The 27,457-nt window shown below is 33.7% G+C and overlaps 2 protein-coding genes and 1 long non-coding RNA gene across 3 annotated transcripts; all 3 read left to right on the forward strand.

Moving 5' to 3' along the window:
- Positions 1-5,708: 5,708 nt before the first annotated feature.
- LOC132052875 (uncharacterized) lies at positions 5,709-14,270 on the forward strand. Its single transcript, XM_059444583.1, has 6 exons — positions 5,709-6,318; positions 6,404-6,580; positions 6,691-7,015; positions 9,389-9,511; positions 9,924-9,931; positions 13,763-14,270. Exons 1-6 carry the CDS (start codon positions 5,908-5,910, stop codon positions 13,865-13,867), a joined length of 1,149 nt encoding a protein of 382 aa, XP_059300566.1. The 5' UTR covers positions 5,709-5,907; the 3' UTR covers positions 13,868-14,270.
- Positions 7,023-7,794, forward strand: LOC132052876 (uncharacterized). The gene is made up of 2 exons (XR_009414042.1): positions 7,023-7,377; positions 7,442-7,794. It is a non-coding gene; the product is annotated as an uncharacterized LOC132052876 (long non-coding RNA).
- Positions 14,271-22,315: 8,045 nt separating the features above from the next.
- On the forward strand, positions 22,316-27,120 carry LOC132052877 (phosphoserine phosphatase, chloroplastic). The gene is made up of 7 exons (XM_059444584.1): positions 22,316-22,694; positions 23,388-23,520; positions 23,613-23,717; positions 25,032-25,125; positions 25,801-25,950; positions 26,034-26,087; positions 26,707-27,120. The coding sequence occupies exons 1-7, from the start codon at positions 22,469-22,471 to the stop codon at positions 26,830-26,832; spliced, it is 888 nt and encodes a 295-aa protein (XP_059300567.1). The 5' UTR covers positions 22,316-22,468; the 3' UTR covers positions 26,833-27,120.
- The last annotated feature ends 337 nt before the right edge of the window (positions 27,121-27,457 follow it).

Below are 27,457 nucleotides of genomic sequence, written 5' to 3' on the forward strand. Positions count from 1 at the left end.
CGTTCCATTCTCAAACATTCTTGTCACATGTCTTCAACCCCTTGAGGCTATAAATCCTATAGTAAAGACGTTTCTCAAATTCGAACTACACTCCTCCTACGCTCAAAAGTTTGGTCATACCTACATACAAATCAGAACTCATCCAACATATTTCACAACTCATCCAATATATTTCCAACTCATCCAACATCTCTCAATACTCCACTAATCTTTACAACGCCCTAGTCTTTCAACATTGGAGCAAAAAGCGCAGCGTCGATGTCGATCCGCTTCTCTTGAACTACATATGACCTGATTCTCATGGAACCCGAGATATGTAGGCAACTCGAAATCGGGGTTCGACCATAATTTCTTTAAACATCCCTTCTACCCCCATAATCTTTTCCACCATTTCTTCTAATACATATTTTCTCAAGTTCTTCCAAATTCATATTTGTCGGTCGGGACAAAATTGTCGATTATGTCAACTTCGTTGCCCGAAAACTCTTACATCGTCTCCGGTCAACGAGGGGCAAGTTGTTGACACCCAATTTTGACCCTCCTTTCTTCCTATTCACTTTCTAAGCTTCTAAATTAATAATTACATTATTTTCGCTACTATTCTCTACTATTATAGTAATTACCCTTTTTATTATCATTGTCACCATTTTTAGAATTACTAACTTAATTACATTTTTATTATTTTACACCTCTTTTTAATAATTGATCGCCATTACTTTATTTTCTACATATTAATTACTAATTGCCATCACGTGATAATATATTGTATTACTTATTAAGTTAGAAGCCCAAAAGGAATTAATTAGAAGAAGAAAATACCCAACAATTTCAGCTATTTGAAGCCCATTCTTACGAGCCCAATTCGTGTATCTGTGACCCCATTTAGCTAATTAATTACTAAATGTTGAAGACCCAACCCCATAATATCTTTTACCTTTTCCTAAAACTAATTTCTATTCCCATCGATTTGCGTCTCCTTTTCCTTACATTTTGGATGATTTTACGATCTTTCTTTCACCATCACAAGACCTCCTCCACCATTTTTGGTGAAAGTTTCGACGTTACTCAAAATCTATTTTTGTTCTCTTCCACAAATATCTTTGTTCCAAGTCAAAATTTCATCACAGAGATTCGTTTAGACTATAGATTGGTCACGGGCTTATTTTCTCTCTTGAACCATATCAGTCCCTTTATCTTCTCTCTTCCGACACGATTTTGACCTCTCACAACGACTAGATTTCAAAGTTGAAAAGTTCCCGCTCATGAATCTCGAAACCCTAATCTTTTCCTATAAATACATCTCTAACTCTCAGCCAAAGGGACCTTTTTTTTTACCGAAGACTTACCATAGTTTCACTGTCAACACTATTGCCCTAAAGAAGAGACTTTCCATCCGAAACTCGGATTTGTTCGTGAGTAGGAGAGTAGCTACGATCGTCGTCTCGTTCGCTGCACCACAAACAGGTAAATCCGACTCTATTTTGTTCATTTACTCCCTCCGTGTCTAGCGTCTTTGCTTATTTAGAAAAATACATGTTCATGATTTTATTTTTGTGTGTTCTGATAATGAATGCTTAAAGCATGAGTATGATTCTACTTTGGTTAAGTTAATTTATTTTTCTTCTGCTACCTGCCATACTTAAATCTTCTTGAAATCCTATTCCTTGTTCCTTTCATTTATCACGTGGATGAGCATAAATGTTATCATGACTTAGAATATTTATTTTTGATAGGTTGTTTTTATTCATCCTTTTAATCACATGTATGAAGGTTTAATGAAAATGTTACTGTCTTGGTTCATATTTCTATGTGTTACTGTCTCGATTTATATTTTCATATGGTAGAAGTATGACCTTAGGTCTCTATTCATTGCTTTAGTTATTAAGTCATGATACTTTCCTTATGAACTTGAATGGACATTATTATACTAATAGTAATGGTTAATCTTTTAATCAACACCAAAAATGATCCATGACCTCCTTGCTCGTGTAATTCATATTGTCTTGATGCATTATGGCCTGAGTCCTAGTTGGTGATGTTAATTAGTCTATCTCGTTATGTCCGTAACGTTAAAGTTTATTCAAATAGTTAACACCACACATGCTTTCAAGAATATCTATGAGCAATAAAGGACTAGTTTGCTACTTATAAAAATCTTGTTGCTAACTAACGTGTTAGTGATGATACTTACTCTCTATTACTCTTTTCATGGAAAATTTACATTTCTTTTTCTAACCACGTCTCTTTTATTATTCTCAAGATGACATACCGGAGCCGACGAGTTTCACTTTGAAACTCAACGACGCCGCTATCACAAGGAGTCCGCACATCCGCATCCTCTATTGCTCATTTTCAGCCTTACATCGCCTTAAAAGCGAACCACAGAAAAATCTAATTTTGTTATTGGGAGCCAAACATGGCTGTTGATTATTTCGTTTATTTCAGCTTGTTTTATTTGCTTGTGTTGGTGAGACTAATTGTTTATTTTCAACTATATGTTACTGTTAGAAGAGCTTAATGCACTTACTTTAATATTGAAGTTAGTTGGCATTTAGCAGATGAACTCGTCTTTTAAAGTAAGCCAAGAATTTGATTTGTTCCTAAGTCTTATGCTTTTCTACTATTAAAAAAAAAAGGAAACGAAACGTGATCTGATTTGAAAGAGTTAAGACTAAATGGTTTTGGCTTTTGGCCACTCTTCTACTTTTAAAAGGGTCAACTGCTTCACTCTTAACATTTTATTCAAAAGTAGTCCAACTACTGCCCTTTTTAAACTTTTTAGTTAGTTTATTTATTTGGTTTCACTCGTTAACTTAGTTTAGATGTCCGAAAATTAATTTGAATGGTTGTAGTATACTGCGGAACTAATATTTACGCCTTAATTTGATACACCACTTAGCCTTTTTAATTGACTCTAAGTCCGGCCGGTTAACCGTCTTTTAACGGATCTTAAAGGATGCTTAACACCTTCCTTTTAGATTAATTGAATCCTTACCTAGAATCTTTAAGTTTAGTAGACCATAAACGGAGTTAACTTTAGACAATAACTTTAGCAAATTTTAGGTATCCTAATTCATCATAATAATTAGGTGGCGACTCTTTAACTTTAATTAACCTCGGAATTACCGAAATGTTGTAAACCATTTTGACTCCGGTTAAAATGGGGTATAACAAATCTCACTTGTTTTTTAAGACTATTTTTAAGTTACATACATTAATAATTTACAGGTACTCTAGTATACCTTAAATGCTAGGTGGCGACTCTGTACATAATCAATCCTTTTAGACCCCCATAAGTTGTACTTTATTTAATCTTGGTAAAAATAGGGTGCAACAAGTGTAATATCACAAGTGGGGTTTTGAGAGGGTAGAGTGTAAGCAGATTTTATCCCTACCTCGTGGAGGTAGAGAGACTGTTTTGGAAAGACCCTCGGCTCAACTGCAGCAAATCAAAGTAGGTATGAAAAAGGAATGCGATAGTGAAGAAAACATGACAACTAATTAGGAAAGCAGTACATATCAATCAGAAGAAGACACAGTAACAACAATGAAATAGTGCGATAATCGAAACACAATAAACAACAGTACGTAACATATATCAAAAGCAAGAAACTACATGAATAAAGTTAATACGACGACAGACACGATGCTCCAGACTACCAAGTTTGATCTCGCCGAAAAGCGAGACAACGCTCAACTACCTACTAATTTTCTACCCTAATCCGCTATCTTCATCTCTCCTATCTAACGTCATGTCCTCGGTAAGCTGAAGTTGCGTCATGTCAAGAATTTAAAATCAATGAATTCAAAATGAGTGCAATCTTACTTTACATATATATGTTTTAATTTTTTTTTTTTTTGGATATGTATATATTATTCGAATTAAAAAAAATAATGAGTTCAATTGAACTCCCTAATTCTAGTTGCAATTAAGATTTTAAGCCTCGTGGTATGTTAACGTCGGCAAGTCTCATTTTCCATCAAACGGCCGACTGCTTAAATAAGAGCCATTTCTTTTGTCGGTTGGTCCTCTGCTCTGAGCTTTGCCCTTGTTCTCTATTTCCCATCTCATCCACGAGACAACACTTTTAGTCTGCTTCCTTTTAGATCTATGAGCATGTTATACTTAAAAAATGTTTAAAGAAGTTGGCTTTCACTAACTTTCATTAACTCTTCTAACTTTTGTTGTGGCTTTGTGGGTACATACAAGAATTAGAATTTAAAATACCCAAATTTGGGGGGTTAGTTTTGATTATTGAACTAATCCTTTTATTTCTTTAAACAAAGCTTGAACTAATCCTTTGTGGACAGTATAACAGCTGGTGATTAGCCAGGGCACCAAATGCTAGTGGATTTAGCTTTTAAAGTTTGTGATTCCCACCATTAACTTTTGTCAATACGACATTCAAAATATACTAGTTGAAGACAGAGCGGAGTTAGTATTTGAAGTTTATGGGTTCAGGATTCTAGTTCTCCTAAGTTACCGGGTTCTATTCGAATAAATTTGTACATATTTTACGAATTTCTTTAATCAAATTTAGAGTTTGGATCAAAATTACTACATTCGGCCAAACCCGTATCAGGACATTGGCTCCGCCCCTGCTTGAAGGGCCTTTTCTTCCGAAGCAAGACGAAAATTCATAAGTTTCTATAACAATCTTAAGTTAATATATATGTAATAATATAGTAAGTTTATAGTAAAAATTTTATAAATATTTAGTGAATAAATTTGAACAAAAATTGCCTAGTTCAATAAATACATAAATAACTTATAAGCTAGGTCCTCCCCTCTCCAAAGTGCCGTAGCTGCTAAAGCGGAGAAGGAATGAAAAAAGAAAATCTTGAGGTCATGATGCGTAATTTGGAAAAGATACATTGACATAGGAATAGTATTGGACTACCAGTTCCAAGAATGAAAAATCATTGAACATGAATGATCGTTGACTAGTGATTAGTGAACACACATACATGTGGAGTTAAAATTTAATACAATTGAAAACGGGTTTAAGTTAAATTTAAGGATGTAAGGCCATTTACTATTTCAGATTACCAATTAACATAATCAAATAATCACTTGTAATCGCTTTTTAAATGAACTGATTGTGTAAAAATTTCTAGTTTAGAGTGTATATGCATGAAACATAAACTCAATGAAACATGCGTTTCACAATTTTTTCCGTTACACATGGTCTAAGTCAAAAGTAAAGCCTCATGCCAAACCCAACCACAATCAAAAGCAAGATGAAGAGGGCACTCTATCTCCCTCCTTTTCCCCTCTTTTCTTAAGAGTTTAAAACATTAGGGGAGTGGGAACTGGTTACCAACTAAACCAGTCAACCATATAGGTATGACTCTACAAACCACTCTAACCATAACCATCTGTAATTCTCTAATAGGTGTTAGGAAAACAAACTACAACTACAACATAACCATAAAAAGAAGTCCTTTTACGACATTTCATTTTAGTTTAAACCGCATAAATCAACAATCTCTAAATTTGCCAGTATATTTTATTTAAACTTTCAAATTGTGATCTATTTCCATTGAGTATTGATAAAATATTCCTATTAGAATTTAAAAAAAATTCCACACAAATTTTTAAATGTCTATTATGTGGATAAGTTAATCGTTCACTTTAATTATACAAATTGTCCAATCTAAAATTATGTTTGATGTTACTAGTTCCCAACAAGTGGCAGTTGAATAACGTGGCCGGTCAAATGTACTGTCCAACCACTAAACCCTAACCCTCGCGCCCCCTCTCTTTAGCCTTATATTAAGACCAAGTTAAACCTGACAGCCCCCAAACTCGTCCTTCCCAAAATATTGCATCTTTTTGCTGTCTTTGCTCTTAAACGGCAAATTAACAATAGTACCAAGAATCACATAGTGTTTAACTAAGCTTTAATGATGGCTTCTTATTCTTCTGTATTACAGGGCCAAGAAGATAAAGGTTTCCCTGCTTCTCACAAGTTGTTCCCAAGTTTTGCCATGGAAGAACAAAAGAAGAAAGTTCAAGATTTTAACTTTGAAGAACAGAGTACTGATGGGCTGAAGAAAGTAAAAGCTAATTGGGGAAATGATTCTATTTTTGGTTTATATGAACACTCGTCTTCGTCTGGTTTAAGCAGCCCTTTTGGTTCTGAACTTGGCTCAACAGAAACTGATGAAACTGAAATTGAGGAAGATGAAGATTTCATTGCCCAGTTGACTCAACAAATGGCTGATTATATGCTTAAAGATGATGATGAAGAAGAAGAAGTTTCTGTTGATGAAAACGATGTTGATGAAAACAGAGTCCCAAATTATACTGTCCAGGTTAATTATATATTCTCAAGATTGCAACTTTTTACCTTTTCTTTTGTTGTTAATTAATTTTACTGAACTTGGTATTCTTTTTCAGACATCAAACCAATATGGGTTGGCTGGGAATTGGTCGAATTACAATTCCAGGGAGATATGTTACTATAACCAAGAATCTTTAGGCACATATGTTAAGCCTGTGATAGACTCTGTGAATCAAGGAAACAGTTCTAATACTGTATTTTACTCTAGTGATGATTTGAAGAGACCAATTCATGTAAGAACCGAAAATTGAAGTTGTTTCTTGATAAGTCTTTACTATCTAACTGAATTGACTATATATCTTATAGCTGACTTTTGCTTTTCTTTTTTGGTACTGATTTTTAGGTATACCACTTGAAAGACCAACCAACTACAGCAAAACAGAAGCCCTCTAAAGGTAAACGAGTCAAGGGGACAACTACTGAGTCGGTTCAGAAACTGAAGATTGAAAAAAACAACATGCAGAGTACTTTAACCAAAAAACAAACACTTGGTGGAGATAAGATTCATCATCCTATACAGAGTAATGGAGCAGGCATGAGGGCAATATTTCTCGGAGCATCCGATTCGAAAAACAGGTCATCTGGAGGAACTGGGGTCTTCTTGCCTCGCAGAATTAATCCAAATCCTAATCCTAATCCTACTGCAACAGCACCAAAAAAGAAATCTGGTATGTTCATTGTTACTCACACTTTAGTTGGCTTCAATGAATCAATATCTGAATTTTTTATATATTTATCTTCACTTTAATTGTGAATTCAAAAAATGTATGATTAAACGTTGCAACCAAATGGAGGTAAATGGACCCCATTAGGGATTCAACCAATTAATAGAGTTGACGTTCAGACTTTGTCCGCCTACAATTTTTATTTTGTTACTGTATCAAGAAGCCTGTCAGTATCAGAAATATGCCCCACATAGGTGTACTTCATTTGCTGGTTAGATTCCAGTGTATTGTTGGGTGGTTCATTCTTTTTAATTATTTTTCTGACCAGTACGAATACGTATTAAAAGTATCACCTTAGGGTAAATGTTCTTGTCAAATGTGATTTTATTTTGAAGGCTCAAAATCGAAAATCTTATTGAAAATTAAAAGGATACTTGTTGGTTGGTGTCCCACGACACTTAGGCAGGATTTTATTCCCTCCATTCCATCTTATTTCACCTGTTTTGTTCCAGAAGTAATTATGTCGTTCAACCTTGTCTTAGCATCTTCCATTTCTTATTTTCCCCTTTTCATTATGATAAACATAGGAAATACTCTGAGTTATACATTGGTAGAGGTATTTTTACACTGTTAAATCTATATGAATTAGCTTTTGACATGAAATTTCAAATTTATAATTACTTTGTAAGTAATTTGATTGTGCGACTTTTTTTTCATATTCAACACAAACTACTCTATAATGCATTTGTCGCGAAACTTTTATAGTTTTGTAAATATGGTAGTAGTAGTAATTTTTATTTTTAGAAGCAAATCAAGCTATTGCCTTTTTTTTGGGCTCTAATGATAAAATTAGCCTTCAATATTAACTATTTCATATTTATGTATGTGATGGTGTTTGACTAAAGAAGGAATTTGAGAAAGAGGGACAGACTTTTGGAATTTATGGTCTTTATCTTAAATATATCAATAGGTTTCTATGACTATAAAAGTATGTGATTTAGAATAAAATGAAAAAATTAAACTTTAATTATTTTTAAATATAAAAGTATGATATTGTCATGTAAAATAAAACGATAACAAATAGAATAGGTGTGGGAAAAAAGATTTGTACTTAATTTTCTTAGGTCGAAATCACCCATTATTGGACCACAACAACATTGGCTATTGTTTTGTGACAAGTATTCCGCATTTAGTAATATAATCATATGTTCCATTACTTAACCTTACAGATAATTCAAATCAAACGATATTCAATAAGAAGACTGTACAAGCGAAAACGACTTTACATGAGATCTATAAGTAATTCCAATTAATTGATTCTGTAAAATGAGAGATGCATGCATTTTCTTATCCAAGGAATCTGGATTTGAATCTGAATTCATCAATCTAACTACTTTGGAATCCTCTGGATGGTGGGATCCATTTTAGTTGCTAATGTTTAAGGCATCCACGCTAGACAACTGACTTTATATCAATCATATATTATCTATATACATATCTCGCCCACCACGATTGTCAATTTTTTATGTTTTGTTTATTATGAATATGAAGTTATGACAGAGACATTTTAATAAGTACGTAATCAGATAACAACTCTTTCTAATATTTTTATTTCTTACCACATAGTGCTCGTAATGCTTATCATGATTCTTTTTTGTCAATACACAATGATGGAGATTATTTACTGTTTCTTTTTCGTTAGATTTTTTATTCATGCAACTAACCTCTTCTCGGTTTAGCACCTTTTTATTGAATATCTATTTGAGTTGAAATTAGAAGAAATATTTAAATTATATCTTTGTAAAAAGAATTTAATTACCAAAAAGATCTTGGTAGAATCTCACAGTGCTTTTTTTTTTAAGTATATTTTTTGATATATGTTCTTTTAGTTTCGGTAAAGCTATCAATATGAGTGGTTGGTAGTTGGGGGTCCATATTAGCACGAAGAAAAAGGTATCATTATTTGTCGTACCTAATATTTGAAAGGATGCGAGAAGAGAATCGAATTTGAAAACTTGTACTACAGTATATGGGTTATTTAGGATTGTGTTTTAAACGTTTGGTGATTTTTGTAAATATGGCTTCTAGTTCTGTTCTCTGGAAAAGCTTTTCGAAAATAAAAGGGATAATAGCACTTTGGTCCTCAGTTATCGGTAAATTTTGTTTTGATCCTTGTGATATTTGACTAAAATAAATGTGCATTTTTGGTCTTTTTATGTAAGTCGTAACTTCAATTAATTACCTCAGGTTAAATGTGCATTTTATTATAATAACTATTACAGTCTTTTTGTATGTAAGTAAAATATAGATAAAGACTATTTTTCAACAATCCAAAAGCTAACAATGACAACGTACTTTTTCATGACAATTGGACAGGAAATTCAACGGTTCTAATACCAGCTAGAGTGCTACAAGCGCTGCAACAACACTTCAACCACATGGATGCTTTGTCTCAATCAAACACATCTGCTCTCTCTCCTTCTCACCTTCCCAAAAATGGTAAGCTTATTCAAAAAACAATGCAAATCTCCATAGCATCTTTGATTACATTTTTTGATACACAATGGTGAAAATGAATTTTTACATTATCAGATCATCTGAAAAGATACCACTATAGAAAGTCTAAAAAAAATTCAGATACAAGTTAAAAATAAAAAGAGGGTATTAATTGAATGAATCGGATCAGAACTGAAGTGTTTTGCACGTTTGGATCATTAAATGACTGATTTATTTGAGATTTGGTAACAAAGAGATTAGATGATCTGTTTCTGAATAATGGTTGCTGTATTCAGGATTTTGTGAGAATTACAACCTAGTCGACAATAAGATTACGTGATCTCTTAGTTTTAGCTCATTAAATCATTGATGCATTCGAGATTAAAAAAAAATCCTTATGATGATTTGTTTGCAGATGCAGAGAATGAAACAGAGGGCTTTGTTTCTAAAGAAAATCAAAATTTAGAAGACCAAACAAGTGTGGTAAACGACCAAGAGATGCAACTACCTCAAGAATGGACGTATTGACATGGTTGTGATTATATTATTATTGACGGGGGTATCAATTATCATATTTATTGGGAAGCAACTAATAAGGACAAAGGTGCACGAGAAGAATATTCTAGTGCAAATAATATAGGAATCTTGGTGTAGATATTAAGGGGTTTGAAATAGTAATAAGTAGTGATGTTGAAAGTGATGTGGCTTTCAATATCACCAAGCAAGTCAAGATGGATGACGAATAATAAGTCTTAGGTTGTAGTACTTGTATCATAAAAGATGTGGCTTGTTCCTTGGGATGCTATTGATGGGAGGGGTAGACGTCTTATTTGTTATGCGTTGTAGTAATAAAAATTGATTGGGAGGTGTGATGTATCCAATTCAAGAATGTAAAGAAGCTAAGTGCAAATAAAAATTGTTTCTTTTATGTTGGTGCATGCAGTAAGTTTTTGCCTTAAGAAACCTAGGACAAAGAAACTCGTTTCACACTCTGTATTCTAATAAGAAAATAGATTTTCGGCCTAATTAAATAAGGTAAGGAATGTCCAACATCATATATAAAAGAGACACAATCATATTTCTATCAATGCGGGACTTAACACTTTTTGACGCACTCAGAATTGTAAAATATAAAATGAGTTTAACGTTGGGTAAACAATAAATTGAGATGACCTTAATTCTGATATCATGATAAGAAAAATATTTGGGTCTAAAGTCAATTCTAAAAATGGGCCGATGTGCATGGATATCTGATTTTGACAATGCCGTTTAACTTGTGCTTGTTTTTTAGAATTTGTTTTCCACGTGTTTCCACTTCAGACAACCTCAGACATACGGTGTATGAAGTTAGTATTGACAAAGTCTAACTTCAGATACAGTGTTTAAAGTATAGATACATATGATTGAAGTTCAATCACTTTTCATTGAACTTTGAGGAGAAATGCATGAGCTTGACGCATATATTAACTTTAAACAGGTTACATGGTAATGTCAAAACAGTTTATCCCAATATATTTCTACTTAAAATTAGCTTATAAGGTGATGGTTACTCAAAATTATATAAAGAGAAACATAACCCTATTTCCACCGACGGGGACTCAACACAATGTCCTATCGGAATTGCAGACAGGCAAATTAACAAATGCCAGCTATTGATTTGGACAAATGTGATGAGATCTTTGTGGTATTGTATGACTCTAATATTTGGGATATCATACCTTGATTTCCGAGACATCTCTTTCCACTTTCTCGCTCAGATCCGGATCTCAAGTTTCCTTTAAAATCAGAATATACAATACTCCATGTTACTATTACTACTTTTGGTAGTTTTGCATGACAATATTTTGCCGTTTAGCAACTCGAGTAAGTTTTTCTTTGATTACTAACTTCTCGTAATTTAATAGAAACCTATGATTGGTCTTTACAATTTTATCTACCGAGGCTAGTAATTTAAATACAAAATTTTATTTCAAAGGAAACCTAATCCATTGCAGTTTAAATTTGCTTCTGTACATGGTCAATCGCATGAAAACTATAATTTTCAATAAAAAGTGTTTTTATTAGCAAGGGTAAATAACGACCCTATTCGATTAATAAATAGTTAGCTAACTTTTATCTATACCGAGAGCTAGAGGCTGGTAAATGATTTGAAGAGATGTCACCTTTCCTTTTAGTTTTTGTATTTTAAATAATTATACAAACTGTTTTGAACTTTTATTTCATGATTCTTTTTTGTCAATACACAATGATGGAGATTGTTTCTTTTTCGTTAGATTTTTATTAGAATTTGTTCACCCACATGGCATAATCCAGTTTAGCAGTTTAAATTTGCTACTTCTGTACATTAAAATTAGGGCTTTTGGTCTAATCGCATGAAAACTATAATTTTCAATAAAAAGAGTTGAAATTTTTTATTAGTAAAAAAATTTAATTACAAGGGTGGCGTCTAAAGTATATTTTTTGATATATGTTCTTTTAGTTTCGGTTAAGCTATCAATATGAATGCGTGGTGGTTCGATTAATAAATAGTTAGCTATACTCGATCTTATCAATTATTTATTCATAATAAAGAATTAAATAGATCTAGAGGCTGGCTTTAAATGACGTGTCGAAGAACTGTCCACAATGTCACCTTTCCCTTTTATTTTTTGTATTTATAGTGTATAATATATAAAACAAACTGTTTTAAATGAACTTGTATAATTATTTATCATGATTCTTTTTTGATTTATTAAAAGTCACTCAAATACACAATGATGGAGAAATAATAATTTGATAGAAATGTTTCTTTTTCGTTAGATTTTCTATTCATCAACTAACCTCTTCTCGGTTTTAGCACCTTTTTATTGAATATCTATTTGAGGATTGAAATTAGAAGAAATATTTAAATTATATCTTTGTAAAAAGAATTTAATTACCAAAAAGATCTTGGTAGAATCTCACAGTGCTTTTTTTTTTTTAGTATATTTTTTGATATATGTTCTTTTAGTTTCGGTTAAGCTATCAATATGAATGGGTGGTGGTTGGGGGTCCATATTAGTACGAAGAAAAAGGTATCATTATTTGTCTTACCTTATATTTGGAAGGATGCGAGAAGAGAATCGAATTCAAAAACTTGTACTAGAGTATATGGGGTATTTAGGATTGTGTTTTAAATGTTTGGTGATTTTTGTAAATATGACTTCTAGTTCTGTTCTCTAGAAAAGCTTTTCGAAAATAAAAGGGATAATAGCACTTTGGTCCTCAGTTATCGGTAAATTTTGTTTTGGTCTTTGTGATATTTGACTAAATACCCGTAACCTTCAATTAATTGAAATGTGCATTTTTGGTCTCTTTGTGTAAGAAGTATGGACTATCTTTATAGTAAGTATTATTACCTCAAATATGAAATAGCACTATAAGCTTAATATAACACATGGATAATTAACTGGTGGAACAGTTAATAATTATGGTAAATTTTTAAATATTCCAACAAAGGGATTAAAAATGTATATATTTTAATTAATTAAAGGTTAAATGTGCTTAAATCTTATATTATAATGACTATTATAGTCTAACAACATGGAAGCTGGTTATGTATGTAATAATGTAAAATATAGATGCAAGTTAGGTGGTACTACTATTTCACAGTTTAACAATCCATAAGCTAACCTTTTTTCAACAATCCAAAAGCTAACATGGCAACGTAATTTTTCATGACAATTGGACAGGAAATTCAACGGTTCTAATACCAGCTAGAGTGCTACAAGCGCTGCAACAACACTTCAACCACATGGATGCTTTGTCTCAATCAAACACATCTGCTCTCTCTCCTTCTCACCTTCCCAAAAATGGTAAGATTATTCAAAAAACAATGCAAATCTCCATAGCATCTTTGATTACATTTTTTGATACACGATGGTGAAAATGAATTTTTATATTATCAGATCATCTGAAAGGATACCACTATAGAAAGTCTAAAAATTATTCAGATACAAGTTAAAAATAAAGAGAGGGTATTAATTGAATGAATCGGATCAGAACTGAAGTGTTTTGCACGTTTGGATCATTAAATGACTGATTTATTTGAGATTTGGTAACAAAGAGATTAGATGATCTGTTTATGAATAATGGTTGCTGTATTCAGGATTTTGTGAGAATTACAACCTAGTCAACAATAAGATTACGTGATCTCTTAGTTTTAGCTCATTAAATCATTGATGCATTCGAGATTAACAAAAAAAATCCTTATGGTGATTTGTTTGCAGATGCAGAAATGAAACAGAGGGTTTCGTTTCTAAAGAAAATCAACATTCAGAAGACCAAACAAGTGTGGTAAACGACCAAGAGATGCAGCTACCTCAAGAATGGACGTATTGACATGGTTGTGATTATATTATTATTGACGGGGTATCAATTATCATATTTATTGGGAAGCAACTAATAAGGACTAGCGTGAACGAGAAGAATACTCTAGTGCAAATAATATAGGAATCTTGGTGTAGATATTAAGTGGTTTGAAATAGTAATAAGTAGTGATGTTGAAAGTGATGTGGCTTTCAATTTCACCAAGCAAGTCAAGATGGATGACGAATAACACGTCTTAGGTTGTAGTACTTGTATCATACAAGATGTGGCTCGTTCCTTAGGATGCTATTGTATTGATGGGAGGGGTAGATGTCTTATTTGTTAGGCGTTGTAGTAATAAAAATTGATTGGAGGTGTGATCAGTGATGTATCCAATTCAAGAATGTGAAAAAGCCAAGTGCAAATAAAAATTATTCAAAAGCCAAGTGCAAATAAAAATTATTCAAAAGCCAAGTGCAAATAAAAATTATTCCTTTTATGTTGGTGCATGCAGTAAGTTTTTGCCTTGAGAAAATCTATTTTCTTATCAGAATACAGAGTGTGAAACGAGTTTATTACTATCTTCTTTTTTTTAAAGGTCTTTTTTATTTTATTTTATTACATAGGGGTAGGGAAGGGAAAATGGAGGAGAGATTATTAACGCGTGGGGATTTGAACTTTCACTAACAAGATGAAAGTTCGGTAGTGGCAATGAACCAATCTAACTACTAGATCCCTACATCATATCATATTTCTATCATTGCGAGACTTAACACTTTTTGACGCGCCTAGAATTGTACAATATAAAATGAGTTTAACATTGGGTAAACAATAAATTGAGATGACCCTGATTATGATATCATGATAAGAAAAATATTTTGGGTCTAAGTCAATTCTAAAAACGGGCCGATGTGCACGGGTATCTGATTTTGACAATGCCGTTTAACTTGTGCTTGTTTTTTAGAATTTTTTTCCAAGTATTTACACTTCGGACAACTTCAGACATACGGTGTATGAAGTTAGTATTAACCAAGTCTAACTTCAGACACAGTGTTTAAAGTATAGATAAGACATATGACTGAAGTTCAATCACTTTTTACTGAACTTTGAAGAGAAATGCATGAGCTTGACGCATATATTACTTTAAACAGGTTATATGGCGATGTCAAAACAGTTTATCCCAATATATTTCTACTTAAAATTAACTTATAAGGTGATGGTTACTCAAAATTGTATAAAGAGAAACATAACCCTATTTCCACCGACGGGGCTCAACACATTGTCCTATCGGAATTGCAGACAGGCTAGTTAGCGAATGCCAGCTATTGATTTGGACAAATGTGATGAGATCTTTGTGGTATTGTAAGGCTCTAATATTTGGGATATCATACCTTGATTTCCGAGACATCTCTTTCCACTTTCTCGCTCAGATCCAGATCTCAAGTTTCCTTTTAAAATCAGAGTATACAATACTCCATGATACTATTACTACTTTTGATAATTTTGCATGACAACATTTTGCCGTTTAACAACTCGAGTAAGTTTTTCTTTGATTACTAACTTCTCGAACACTTTACAATATTTGTAATTTAATAGAAACCTATGATTGGTCTGTTCAACAACAAGCACATCCTCGAAAGCTAATTTTATCTACCGAGGCTAGTAGATTAGAGATCCTAATTTTAAATAGAAAATTTTATTTCAAAAGAATTGAGGAATTTGTTCAACCACATAATCCATTTTAGCAGTTTAAATTTGCTACTTCTGTAGATGGTCTAATCTTATGAAAACTATAATTTTCAATAAAAAGTGTTTTTATTAGCAAGGGTGGCGTCTAAATAACGACCCTATTCGATTAATAAATAGTTAGCTAACTCGATCTTATCTATAATTTAGAGGCTGGCTTTAAATGACGTGTCGAAGCACTGTCCACAATGTCTCCTTTCCCTTTTACTTTTTGTATTTATATACATAGTGTATAAAATTAATTTCACACTCGCAAATCACAATCATCAGCCTTTAGATTACATCACATTGTACTTGGACAAGTCACATGAGGCCTGAGGGTGGTGGTGGTCAATGATAAACGTCGATATTCCCTAATATTTATTCTATCTGAATTCGGACTTTCTGCATTATTCCTTACGTATGAAAACAAACTACACCAAAAAAAGAAAGTAACAATGATAATAAAATATTAAAAACAGTATACACCTGGGGGAATAATTCTTTCGCTATAAACTAGTACAAAAAGTTCGAATTGTATTTAAGATCTTGATTCTTGACGAATTAGGAGGATTGAATTATAATCTTGCATGTGGCAGCTGACAACTAAAGGCCAGTAATTACTACCAAATTTAGAAGGGCAATTAAGCCTCTTTAGGGTGGTCTTTAAATTTCACTTACGCGTTTGAAATCTTTAAATTTTTGTCTTTCGATTAAAATTCATGGGTTCCAAGTTCGAACACAAACGATCGAAAAATTTTTAAAAAAAAATTCGCAAGCGAGTTTAAATTTCGCTATCTTAGCGTACGCACGTGAAAAAAATTACAAAGTTATCTGCGGACTGGCATACTTATGCCTTATGGGCAGACTTGGCATAAGTAACTTTGGTAATTCCTTCACAAGTTTATGTCGGGTCCGGCATAAAAGTTTGTCCTCAAAAGTATGCCTCATAAGCATGAAGGAATTACGAAAGTTATCTTGGGACCCGCATACTTATGCCAAGTACGCTATAAGGCATAAGTATGCGGGTCCGCATAAATTTGGTAATTCATGAGGAGTATCTTGGGTCCGGCATACTGTGCGACCCAAACCTTGCCTTGCGGTTTTTTTTTTTTTAATTTATCTTGAGCGGGGGTTCGAACTCGAACTCTCGCGATTTCGCGTGAACGCTCAAAGTTGCAATGCGAAGGGCAAAAATTAAAGACCAGCAATGTGAGGGGCATAATTTAAAGACCACAAATATGAGGGGCAAAATTTAAAGATCATCCCAAAAGAAAGGCAATCCGCGCAAAAAAATGAATTTAGAAGCCTACATTAATTGGGTCAACTAAATGATGTGATACTTGTGCATATGGGTGTACATGAATCGAGTTGGTTCGGATTTTTCAAATACCAAATCAAACTAATTATGTCGGGTTTTTAAATTTACAAATCAAATCAAATTAATAAAATTCGAGTTTTTCAACCTCGGATTTTCTCGGGTTCTTTGGGATTTTTTTTCCGAAAAAGTCTTCATACAAAACACATAACTTTTACTTCAAATATTTCTTTAGTCCTAGTAAGATACAACTATATAATTAAGGTGTTTCTTAGAAAATAACACAAAATGTGAGATGATTGATGACATTGTATTAAAATATTCAACAAAAAAGATAATAAAATCAGTTAAATAAATATCGCTAATTAATAAACCATAAAGAAAATGATCATAATCCAAAAATACTAAGTCATGCTAAAATAAATACGGCAAATAAGTACTTCTATTAATTACATGACAAAGGAGAAAATAAAATTAAGTTATGTATTTTCATTTTCTAAATCAATTATGCAAAATTAAAAAATAGATATCTAATATTATTGTCATTCCTAGTGTTAGAATTGAATTTCATTTGTTAACATAGTGTTGAGTTGGTTTTGGTTTGGATTTTATTTGAGTTACTAACATCTATGGGCCATAAAACTTATTGACATTAAAGATTGTAAGTCCAAGCTTGAAATAGTATGTTAAGAGACAAAAAACTATAAAAAATTTTAAGAAATATTTATAAATTACATTACAAATAAATTTTTTTATGTATAAAATATTTTAAAGAATTGAATACTTGTAATGTCGGTTAATTTGGTTCGGTTTGACTTTTTTTTATTTAACCAAACCAAATCAATTATAATCGGATTTTTTTTTTCAATACCAAACTAAGTCAAAACAAACCGCTAGCCAAATTTTTTTTCTCAAGTTAACTTGAATTATCGATTTGGTGCGGTTTATCGATTTTCTTTGTACACCTCTACCTGTGCACCGGGCATGTACCAAGCAAGTCAACGAATTAATTAAGCTGACAATTTGTATTAGGCAAATACGCCGACAGTTATTTTTGAAATACTTTTCCAAACAACGAATGACTTACTTTCTGAAGGATTAAGAATTGATAGCGCCAAAAATTGGATGGTGTTTTGCACCGAGAACATGATGAAATTTTTTGGTTATTGTCATTTGGAGTAATTAAGGGAAAATACATAAAAAAAAAAAAAAAAAACCTAACGTATACTCGGATTAATTTTGACTCACCCAACCTTTGCGGGCGACCTATTACCCTCCTAGCCTTATTTTTTTTTCAGTATTTTTGTACCCTTTTTCGGCCATTTTTATACGACCCACTTTTTAGTGTTAGGTGTGATACACGCGCCCAGTCTTCTTCTTCGTCATTTTTTTTTCAGTTTGCTCAGGTCTTCTTGGATTTGATTACTACAAAAAAAAAAAAAAAAAAATTGCAAAATCAGAAAATCTAAAAGTAGAAACCACTGTTATTGGTGATTTTCTTGAAGTAGTGTGTCATTGTTTGAGTTTATATTAGTCATGAACAGATCTAAAAGTTCAAAAAAAAAAAAGTATCAGCATGTTCTTGGTCTGTTCGTTGAAACTATTGCAAAAAAAAAAAAAAATTGCAAAATCAACATGTATTGGTTATACAGTGGGGGGTAATAGGTCACTGATACTATTGAAAAAAAATTGCAAAATCAGAAAATCTAAAAATAGTAACTGGGTGTGTTCGGGTCACTATTTCGGTCTCAGATCTATGCAAATCTATTTGATTTTTGTGGTTTAAATTGGGAGTTATTGTTTGAAGTATGAATTTGAGCTGAACCTAAGTGAACTTTGAGATTTGAAAAATGAATGTGGGCTTGAAAACGTGAACCACCATTGCTGGTTTCTTCATTGTCCGAAAGCTGCGGATTGAAATCTGGGTGTTGCCCATGTGTTGTTAAAATCAGCTTGTCATAATAGATTGGAGCTAAAACTCATTTTATTGACTGATTAGAGAGGCTTGGAAGTGATAAAAGTTTTGAAAACCTCCATTGTTGAAATTTTGAAGAAGTCGGAAAGGTGAGCTAGTGTTTTTTGGATTCCTTTGTTGGATTGAACCTATTGGAGAAGGACGTCGAAGCTAGAGAACGTAATAACCATGGAAAGGTGAAAAATTCAAAGCAAAGCAGTCCGCCATTGACGAGCTCCATTGAAGCTTCGAGTTCGAAGTTTCGGGTTGCCACAAACGAACTCCGATTTGAATGGGTAATATCTCAAAAGAACTGAAACGTCGAGAGGAGTTCGAAACCTGAAATTTGGGGCTGTTTGGTTGAGATTTGAGGTGTATTTGGTTGGATTTTAAGCAGTTGCTAGACGAAGAAGATGAACAGTAAAATGTCATGTTAAAAAATAAGGAAAAGACTAAAATTTAAAAAAATTCTGACATGGCGCTGACGTGGCCATGTTAAAAAATACCCTCACGCGCTGCTGCTTCGCGTTGACACGCCCATGTAATAAATGGTACAAAAATACAGAAAAAATAAGGCCGGAGGGGTAATAGGTCACCCGCAAAGGTGGGTGCAGCATAATTAATCTGAGTATACGTTGAGGGGATATTTATGTATTTTCCCGAGTAATTAATACAGAGTAAGAGTTAAAATGTAGGCAAAGGAAAATGTTGTCCACACATGTGTGAAAGGTTGTTTTTCTTCTTTTTGATAGAAATTGAGTTTTTGTTAACCAAATACTAGAAAATGAGTTTATCATACAATTTTATTTTTTTCCAAACTAAAACATAATTCTAGAATAACCTTTTCTGCCACTATAATTTTTTATTCTAAGATACTGATCATTATTACGAGCTTTTTTAAAAATGCACAAATGAGATACTTTGAGGACTGGTGTTTAAATTTTGCCCCAATATTAGAAACTTTTATTGATATAAGACGAGGTGTGATAGTAGTTAATAAAGTGGATTAAGAATCACAAGCTCTCACGTTCAAATTTCAGTAGAGAAGAAAAAATATTAAGTGATTTCTTTCGATATGTCCAAGTTTTGGTGAATGGAGTTGCTAGATACCTCTATTGGTGGTAGGTAACATCCCCGTGCAAATAGCTGAGGTGTACACAAGCTGTGGCAGAGCCAGGATTCGCGATAATGTGATTCAAAAGATGAAGAAATAAACATTCGAAGAAGCCCAAGGGGGTTCAACATCTACTATATATACATAAAAAATAATTTTAATCATGTATAAATAGTGTAATTTTCCGCCGAACCCCCTTGAAACACAATCCGCCCGTACAAAAGCCGGACACGATATTAAGATTATAAAAAAAAAATGTGCACAAAAATAAAACCAAGGAAAATAATTCTATTTGCACAAATCTCCCAACAAATCACATGAATCTTCTTGAAAAGAAAACCCAACGTAGCAAATACTCGTAAAGAAATAATTGCACGGTTTGCCATTCAAAGAAACATGGTGTCCAAGCCTTGATGAACAAAATTGCTCGATACCTGTATTAGTGAAAGTTAATAAATACTTCATAAAAATAATTTGAGGTGTGCATAAGTTGAACCGAATATCACGATTATACAAAAAATGGCATAACTTTTCCATTGTGTGTGTGGGGTGGGGGTGGGGGAGGGGGCGAGGGGGCGCATAATTTTACACAAGTTATGTTCCGTCCGTCTACTTCTGCACAATATAGCCGAACAAGGACAGAAGTTACACAGCAAGTTTGAAATGATCCCATTTGCACATATCTCCCGACAAAATGACAAATCACGTATATCTTTTGACAAGGAAACCCAAATTACGAAAATAACAAAGGGATACTTACCCATTTGTACAGCCCAAACAAAGAGTTTACAATAACTATAGCCCAATACTTTTTTACATCTGCATAACATCAGGCAAACTATGTTCACACTGAAATTCACGAAGCCAGATTTCTTTCAATATTATTTTTTTAAAAATTCTTCCCCAATCTACCTTAGAGATGTATAAAAGTGGGTATACACTTTGATAAGTGTGTGTGTATATGTTACGTATACATTTTTATACATTATGATGCATTATTTGTACATTACATATACACGTTTATACATTATCATACATTACTTATACATTACATATATGTATATGTGTTGTATCTACTTTGTATAACCTTGTATATACAGTATACAACTATGTTTAAACAATATATTCACACTATTTCTGAGGTATGTGTTAGGATATTAATTGGATGATGGTTAAAGATGATAATATTTTTTGGACGAACCAAAGTCGGAAATTTGAAGCCAAAAAGAGAACGATTAGGTCAAAACCTAAAGAACTCCATTGATATTTTTAAGCTTCCCGTGAAAGTTCAGATCTGCAAATTTTGTTGCTTAGAAAGTCATGTTTAAAGTCACGTCTTTGTTTGAGGAAGATTATCAGAACGAGTCTTGTTACGAGTCTTGTTTTGTAAGAAGAAGAGGAAAAAACCGACAAAATATAATAACACAGAAAATATATCCAAGAAAAAATAACAAGGAGGGAAGGCGGACAGAAAGAACTAGCTTTAGGATACTCTATTTCGAAAACCTGCTGCCTTTGAATTGAAATATTAATCCCAACGACGGCCAGTTCTTACTCACCGCTGTAGACTTACGATCTTTTCTACTTACCGTTTATGAATTAAAGAGCGTTAATTATAGATTTTATAGCCGCTTGTGTTAAATTGGGTAAGAAGTGGATAGTTGAGCTAAACATGGTGACTTAGATGGCCGAATGGACATGGGCCTTAATTGTCCCAATAACTAACAAATCACATTTACCTGCCGTAGATACTTTTTTTGTGCGGATTGCCCTTCAAATGCACTGGTCTTTAATTTTGCCCCTCAAATTGCTGGTCTTTAATTTTTTACTTCGCCTAATATGATGAGGTTTGGGGTTCGAGCCGCGCTCAGTAAAAAAAAAAAAAAAAAAAAATCGCAAGACAGAGTTTCATAGCAAAATTAGGCCTGTTCGGGTTAAAGTCAGGCCTTAAGGCAGAGTCTTGCAAAATTCCAACTGAGTAAAAAAAAAAAAATTATCTTAATGCAAATCTCTACCTTAAGTCAGAGTTTTGCCTTATGCCTGAAGGCAAAACTCCGCCTTAAGGTAGAGTTTGCCTTATGCCTGAAGGCAAAACTCTACCTTAAGTAGAGTTTGTAATCAAACTCTGCCTAAAGATAGTCAAAATTTGCCTTGCGAATCCAAACTCGACCTTGAAATTTTTTTAAAATTTTTTTATTGAGCGGAGATTTGAATCAAGAACCAAAGGATTTTAGCGAGGTACAAAAATTAAAGACCACCCCAGAAAAAGGATAATCATGCAAATTGCCCAAATAGTCCCATGGGCGTAGCCCATAAGCATCAACTTCAAATTGAGTAGGCACTTTCTTCTTTAAAAGGTCGGGCCCAAATAAATTAGGATTACACTGTATTCCCACCAACTGCACCAACCGGTACTCAGTTAGGTGCCATCTTCTCAAACACAGAATCATTTTTTGCAAAGACAACTTAAATTTTAAGCAGAAAGGTTTATTTTTAACGACACCCATCAACGGGAAGATTAAAATGGAGGGGTTGATGAGTTTTCAGGCGAATTCTGTTGGTGCTGTATCTAGAAAGCAAAGCTCGGTACTAATGCCTACATTCTCTCCAAACAATACTAGTTCAAGAGTTTCTGTTCAACCAATTGGAATGGTGAGAAATTCCAAGTTGTTTAATTCATTTGTTGCTTCAGTTCAGCCCCTTGAAGCTTCTGCGGTAACCCCTATTGACAACACGTTACCATCTAAAGGTAAATATCAGGATCTGTGATCGTCCTTGATAGGGCTAATATGTATGTAAGTGAAAAATTGATTCTTGTTTTCAGACCTATAACATCTGTCGTATTTTGTTATGGGTTTGTTATTTTTTGAATATATCTAATCATGCTTGTATAATGAAATGAACCCGAGTAATGCACAACTCATATAGAGAACTAAGGTGTGTTCGGTAAGAAGGAGAATGTTTTTCACAGAAAATATTTTCTTGGAAAATTAGTGAGCTTCTTACTTATTTCTTGTGTTTGGTAAGTAAGCAAACAATATTGTCCAAAAAACATTTGTATAATCTAGGCAAATACTATGGAGGATGTGTGGTGGGGTAGGGGTGTGGGGACGGTGGGGATGCAACGTGTAGGAGGGTTAGAAGGAGACAATCAATGTGGAATGACACTATGGAACTTGTTTTCCCTACTTTTAATAGGGAAATCATTTTCCTTACTTTAAGGAATTTGTTTTCCTAGAGAAAATATTTTCAAAAATTTTGACCTACCAAACATGGAAAAATGATACCAGACACACCGTTAATGTAGCTGACCCCAACTAGTTTGGGATTTTGACGAAGTTGATTGATTGATGCTTGTAAGATGAAATATGGGATTGGTTCTGTTATAGATAGAATTGATTGTAATTCTGTGGTTGGCTGAAGGTTTTTTGAATTATGTTAGAGGTTCTTGATATTTGGCAAAATGCGGATGCCGTATGCTTTGATGTGGATAGCACTGTTTGCGTAGATGAGGGCATTGATGAATTTGCAGAGTTTTGTGGTGCTGGAAAGGCTGTAGCGGAATGGACTGCTAGGTTAGTTTCCTTTTTTAATGTGGCAAATAATCGTTCTAATCTAATGTTAAATGCGTTAGGATTTCATATCCCATTTATCTTGTCTTTGACAGGGCAATGAATGGGTCTGTCCCTTTTGAAGAAGCATTGGCAGCTCGTCTATCTCTTATTAACCCTTCATTGAAACAACTCCAAGATTTTCTTAAGAGACCTCCACGGTAACAATGTGTCTTTTATCACCTTTGCATTGCCATTGTTATTATCATTATTTACTAAGCCAAAAGACAAAGAAGTATCGAGTCACTTGAATTTTATACTACGTCGGCAAAACGAGGTTATTTAGAGAGATGAATCTGATTCTCTTACAGTTACATTTGAGTGTGATTTACTTGATAGTTATGAACTATTATCTGCTATTGCCCCTTAATTAGGGGCCTTGATCATAGCTGCCAACTTAGTTATTTTAACACTTTTGTCTGGGCATGCTATATGGTGGTTGTCACTTGTCAAATTTTTTTCCCATTGATTTCTTAAAAACCTTTCTGTGTTGATGTTCAGATGTTATACCTGTTTGGGTTCATGATTCAGCAATTTGAGACTAATTGCAGACATGTTAATTGGCCACTTCTGGGGATATACTGGGTATGTTGCAGACATGTTAATTGGCACAAAAACTAGCAATTGATAATTTCTATGAAGCAACCAATACATGTGGATTGCATGATTTAAAATGCTAATGGTTCCTTTCTAGCCTTGATAAGTTGTAGGCTTTAGCCTTCTTCAGTAGTTATCAACTTACCATAAGAGTACGGTTTAGACAACACTGGTAGTAGTATCACTGTATCAAACACTCAACCACCTCGGTCTTTTCAGGATCTTTAAGCGATTAGCAAATTTTAGGAGAGGCCGATGTCCCTGCCAGCTCTTTCTTCACTATGGCATTAGAAAGGAAAAGAGATGGCTTGAAGAGAAGAGCCACTTAACCTTTCATCAATTTAGGAAATTATTGAGAAAAGGGTCAGAGGCAGTTTGAACTGTAAGTCTGTGATAAGAAGCAAGATAAGCTCAAGCCTAGATTCAGCCTTTGTAATATAAAAGCTTGGCCTTAGTATACCACAGATGAAGGAACTCGTCTCAAAAGACTAAATTGTATGCCAAAGTCAATAGCAAATAAATGTTGCAGTTGATTGGTTCCTCCAAACTTCATCACTTGTATTCCTTCAACCATCTGTTAGTTTGAAAGAATAACAAAAACATACAGTTTTGTGAATCAACTTTCAGCATGTTCAGTTTGCAAACCTTCGTCTCTCTACTTGGTATACTATGATTTCATCATATAGCAAATGCTAAAGGAAAGTCCAGCGAGTTCATAAATTTTCACTGAAAAGACATTTTTTTTTTGGGAAAGGATTCAAAGGTATCTGGCCTAATCCATCAAATCAACTTTAGTCTGGTGTTCATTTTGAGGCTATCTGATTGTTTACTTTATTCGCTGAGGTTGCTGAAATCTTTTCTGGTTTTAATTGGTGCAGACTTTCTCCTGGCATTGATCTATTGGTCAAGAAGCTGAAGGATACAAATAAAGATGTTTATCTCGTGTCTGGAGGGTTTCGTCAAATGATCAATGTACATCCCTTTTTCAAACATTCAGTTTACGGTTAGTTTTATTTGTCTATCTTGTATCCATATAAACATATCAAGGATAAGGTGTTGTAACTTGTACACCCCTCCTAAAATATTAAGAAGTTTTGAACTATTCCGGGCGGGCGTCGAGCTTCATTCTGGAAATTCTTCTATTCTTGGGTACTGTAAGTAATCTCCAAATTTTTAATTTGCAATATGCTTTACTGGGAAAGCTATGTTGTTCGGAGTCTTTAAAAATGCCGTCTGGTGCATGTCGGATCCTCTAAAAGTAGTCATTTTTGGAAGATCTGATATGGGTGCAGTGCGGTACTGCAGCAACATTTCTGGTGAATCCGGGGAAGGGTGGCAGTTAAAATGTTGTCAACGTAAGAATAGATTCCTTTTGAGGAAAGATGGCTTACCTTTAATATGATGAAAGATTTTGGGTGGCCACTTGGTTTAGTTTATCATAGTGTCCAATTATACTTTAAAAATTCTGCTAGTTACCAATATTTGCTTCAGTTATTTAGGTGAAAAATGTGTCTTGATGAGTGTAGTTCGCTTAGTCATCATCATATCTCCCTTTTTCCCTTTCCTATACGTCACCTTTTAATTGTGTTGATCCTGCAATTTGGTGTATTATCTAACTTGCTTTCTGACTATAACTCTTTCATAAAGCCTGTTGCATCGATCCTTGGTATACCGCTTGAAAATATCTTTGCCAATCAAATACATTTTGGGAGTAATGGAGAATATGCTGGGTTTGATAAAAATGAGCCAACTTCAAGGAAGGGAGGGAAAGCTACTGCAGTTCAACAATTAAGAAAGGTTGGTTTGGACTGCTGGTGAATTTGGTTGTTTATTTTGACAAAACTTCTTGAAGATGCTCATAAAGCTAAGCAATATTTCAGGCTCATGGATACAAGTCACTGGTCATGATCGGTGATGGTGCTACTGATCTTGAGGTAAGTAACCAATATCCTTGTCCTCCGTTTAACCACCTGTTCCGAGTTCCTGCCGCATATATGAAAAGAAAAAGCGGGTGATAAATGTGGCGTTTGTTTGAAAATCTGCACATACAAAGTCTGCGACTCTGTTTTTCAGTTTTTTTTTTTTTTCTTGTTCTTTTGTTGCAAACCTTGTTAAGTTGTTTGAATTTCGAAAATGTTCAAAGGACATCCTAAGATGATCATCTTGTGACTTTTAAGAACAAACTAAATCTAATGGTCTGTTTATTAATCTTTCTGACTTGCTCCGACACCAAATCTAAGAGATTGAAAAAGCCCATTGTGATGAAGGATTCCCGAAAAATTAAGTAGTAGTAGTCCATTCTAGAAAGCGAGTGGATTTTATAAGTTCCCAAAAATTGAAGATACATATTGAGAAATTAAAAGAATTCCAATTATATGTGGAAACACATCAATTGGTTGAACGCTGATAAAAGAAAGAGATGTCATGTCTCTTTAGTTGCTTAGAGGTCAAACCTGTTTGCTCTTGTTTATACATTATTCTATGAACTGTTTGCAGACTCGGTATGATATCTCTTAAGACAACTTTTGTCCTTGTCTCCAATTTTTATTGCAGGCTCGTATGCCAGGTGGTGCAGACTTATTTGTTTGCTATGGAGGAGTTCAACTAAGAGAACCAGTTGCAGCTAAAGCGGATTGGCTGGTGTTTAATTTTAAGGACTTGATTAATTCATTGGTGTAATGTCCTACGCTTCGCTCTTTCATCAATATTATTTTTTCGGGGCTTAGCTAGCCTTGTACTTCGATTCTTGATGTCACTTATTTGGCTATTAAACTTTGTAAGATAAGCGCAAATATATTGGATCTTAGAAAAGAGCAAAATGATTGGGAGCTTAGCGCTTATTCTGCATTGTCACTTGTACTGTGCATTTTCTGGAATAATTATTGGACTGTTGCAACTAGAATGAACGAGGCGCGCTTTCGGAGAGAAGCTATCTTTGCTCTTTAGCATAACAATCTTGTCCCTTTCGTGTTTTCGATTGTATTGCGTGGAGTCCGTTGCATTTTGCACCTCTAACGTATGCCATCTTTTGTGATTTGCACCCTAATCTATTTATTTTAATGATTTGCATCCTAACCTACTCATTTCTTTGCAAAACAAGAAAACTACTCTTTTTAAATAAATTTAAAAGGGTAAAATAGGAAATACATTGAAAATATTCATTCAGATTGAGTATCTGATGTATGGCAATATGGCATCGCTGACTTCCGGCATCACTCCATCTCTTCTTCCTGTTTCTACCTAATATGATATGAACGTCTATTTGCCTGTTTGCCACCAATTTAACATGATATATAAAAAATTA

This window comes from Lycium ferocissimum, chromosome 4, assembly GCF_029784015.1.
Source record: "Lycium ferocissimum isolate CSIRO_LF1 chromosome 4, AGI_CSIRO_Lferr_CH_V1, whole genome shotgun sequence".
NCBI lineage: Eukaryota > Viridiplantae > Streptophyta > Magnoliopsida > Solanales > Solanaceae > Lycium > Lycium ferocissimum.

Bases quoted from the DNA above. Each gene is read 5' to 3' on its own strand.
- LOC132052875 (XM_059444583.1), top strand. From the start codon at position 5,908: ATGATGGCTTCTTATTCTTCTGTATTACAGGGCCAAGAAGATAAAGGT. The intron at 6,319-6,403 runs GTTAATTATATA...ATTCTTTTTCAG, and splicing joins TCCCAAATTATACTGTCCAG to ACATCAAACCAATATGGGTT. The intron at 6,581-6,690 runs GTAAGAACCGAA...ACTGATTTTTAG, and splicing joins ATTTGAAGAGACCAATTCAT to GTATACCACTTGAAAGACCA.
- LOC132052877 (XM_059444584.1), top strand. From the start codon at position 22,469: ATGGAGGGGTTGATGAGTTTTCAGGCGAATTCTGTTGGTGCTGTATCT. The intron at 23,718-25,031 runs GTAACAATGTGT...TAATTGGTGCAG, and splicing joins TTTCTTAAGAGACCTCCACG to ACTTTCTCCTGGCATTGATC. The intron at 25,951-26,033 runs GTTGGTTTGGAC...GCAATATTTCAG, and splicing joins CAGTTCAACAATTAAGAAAG to GCTCATGGATACAAGTCACT.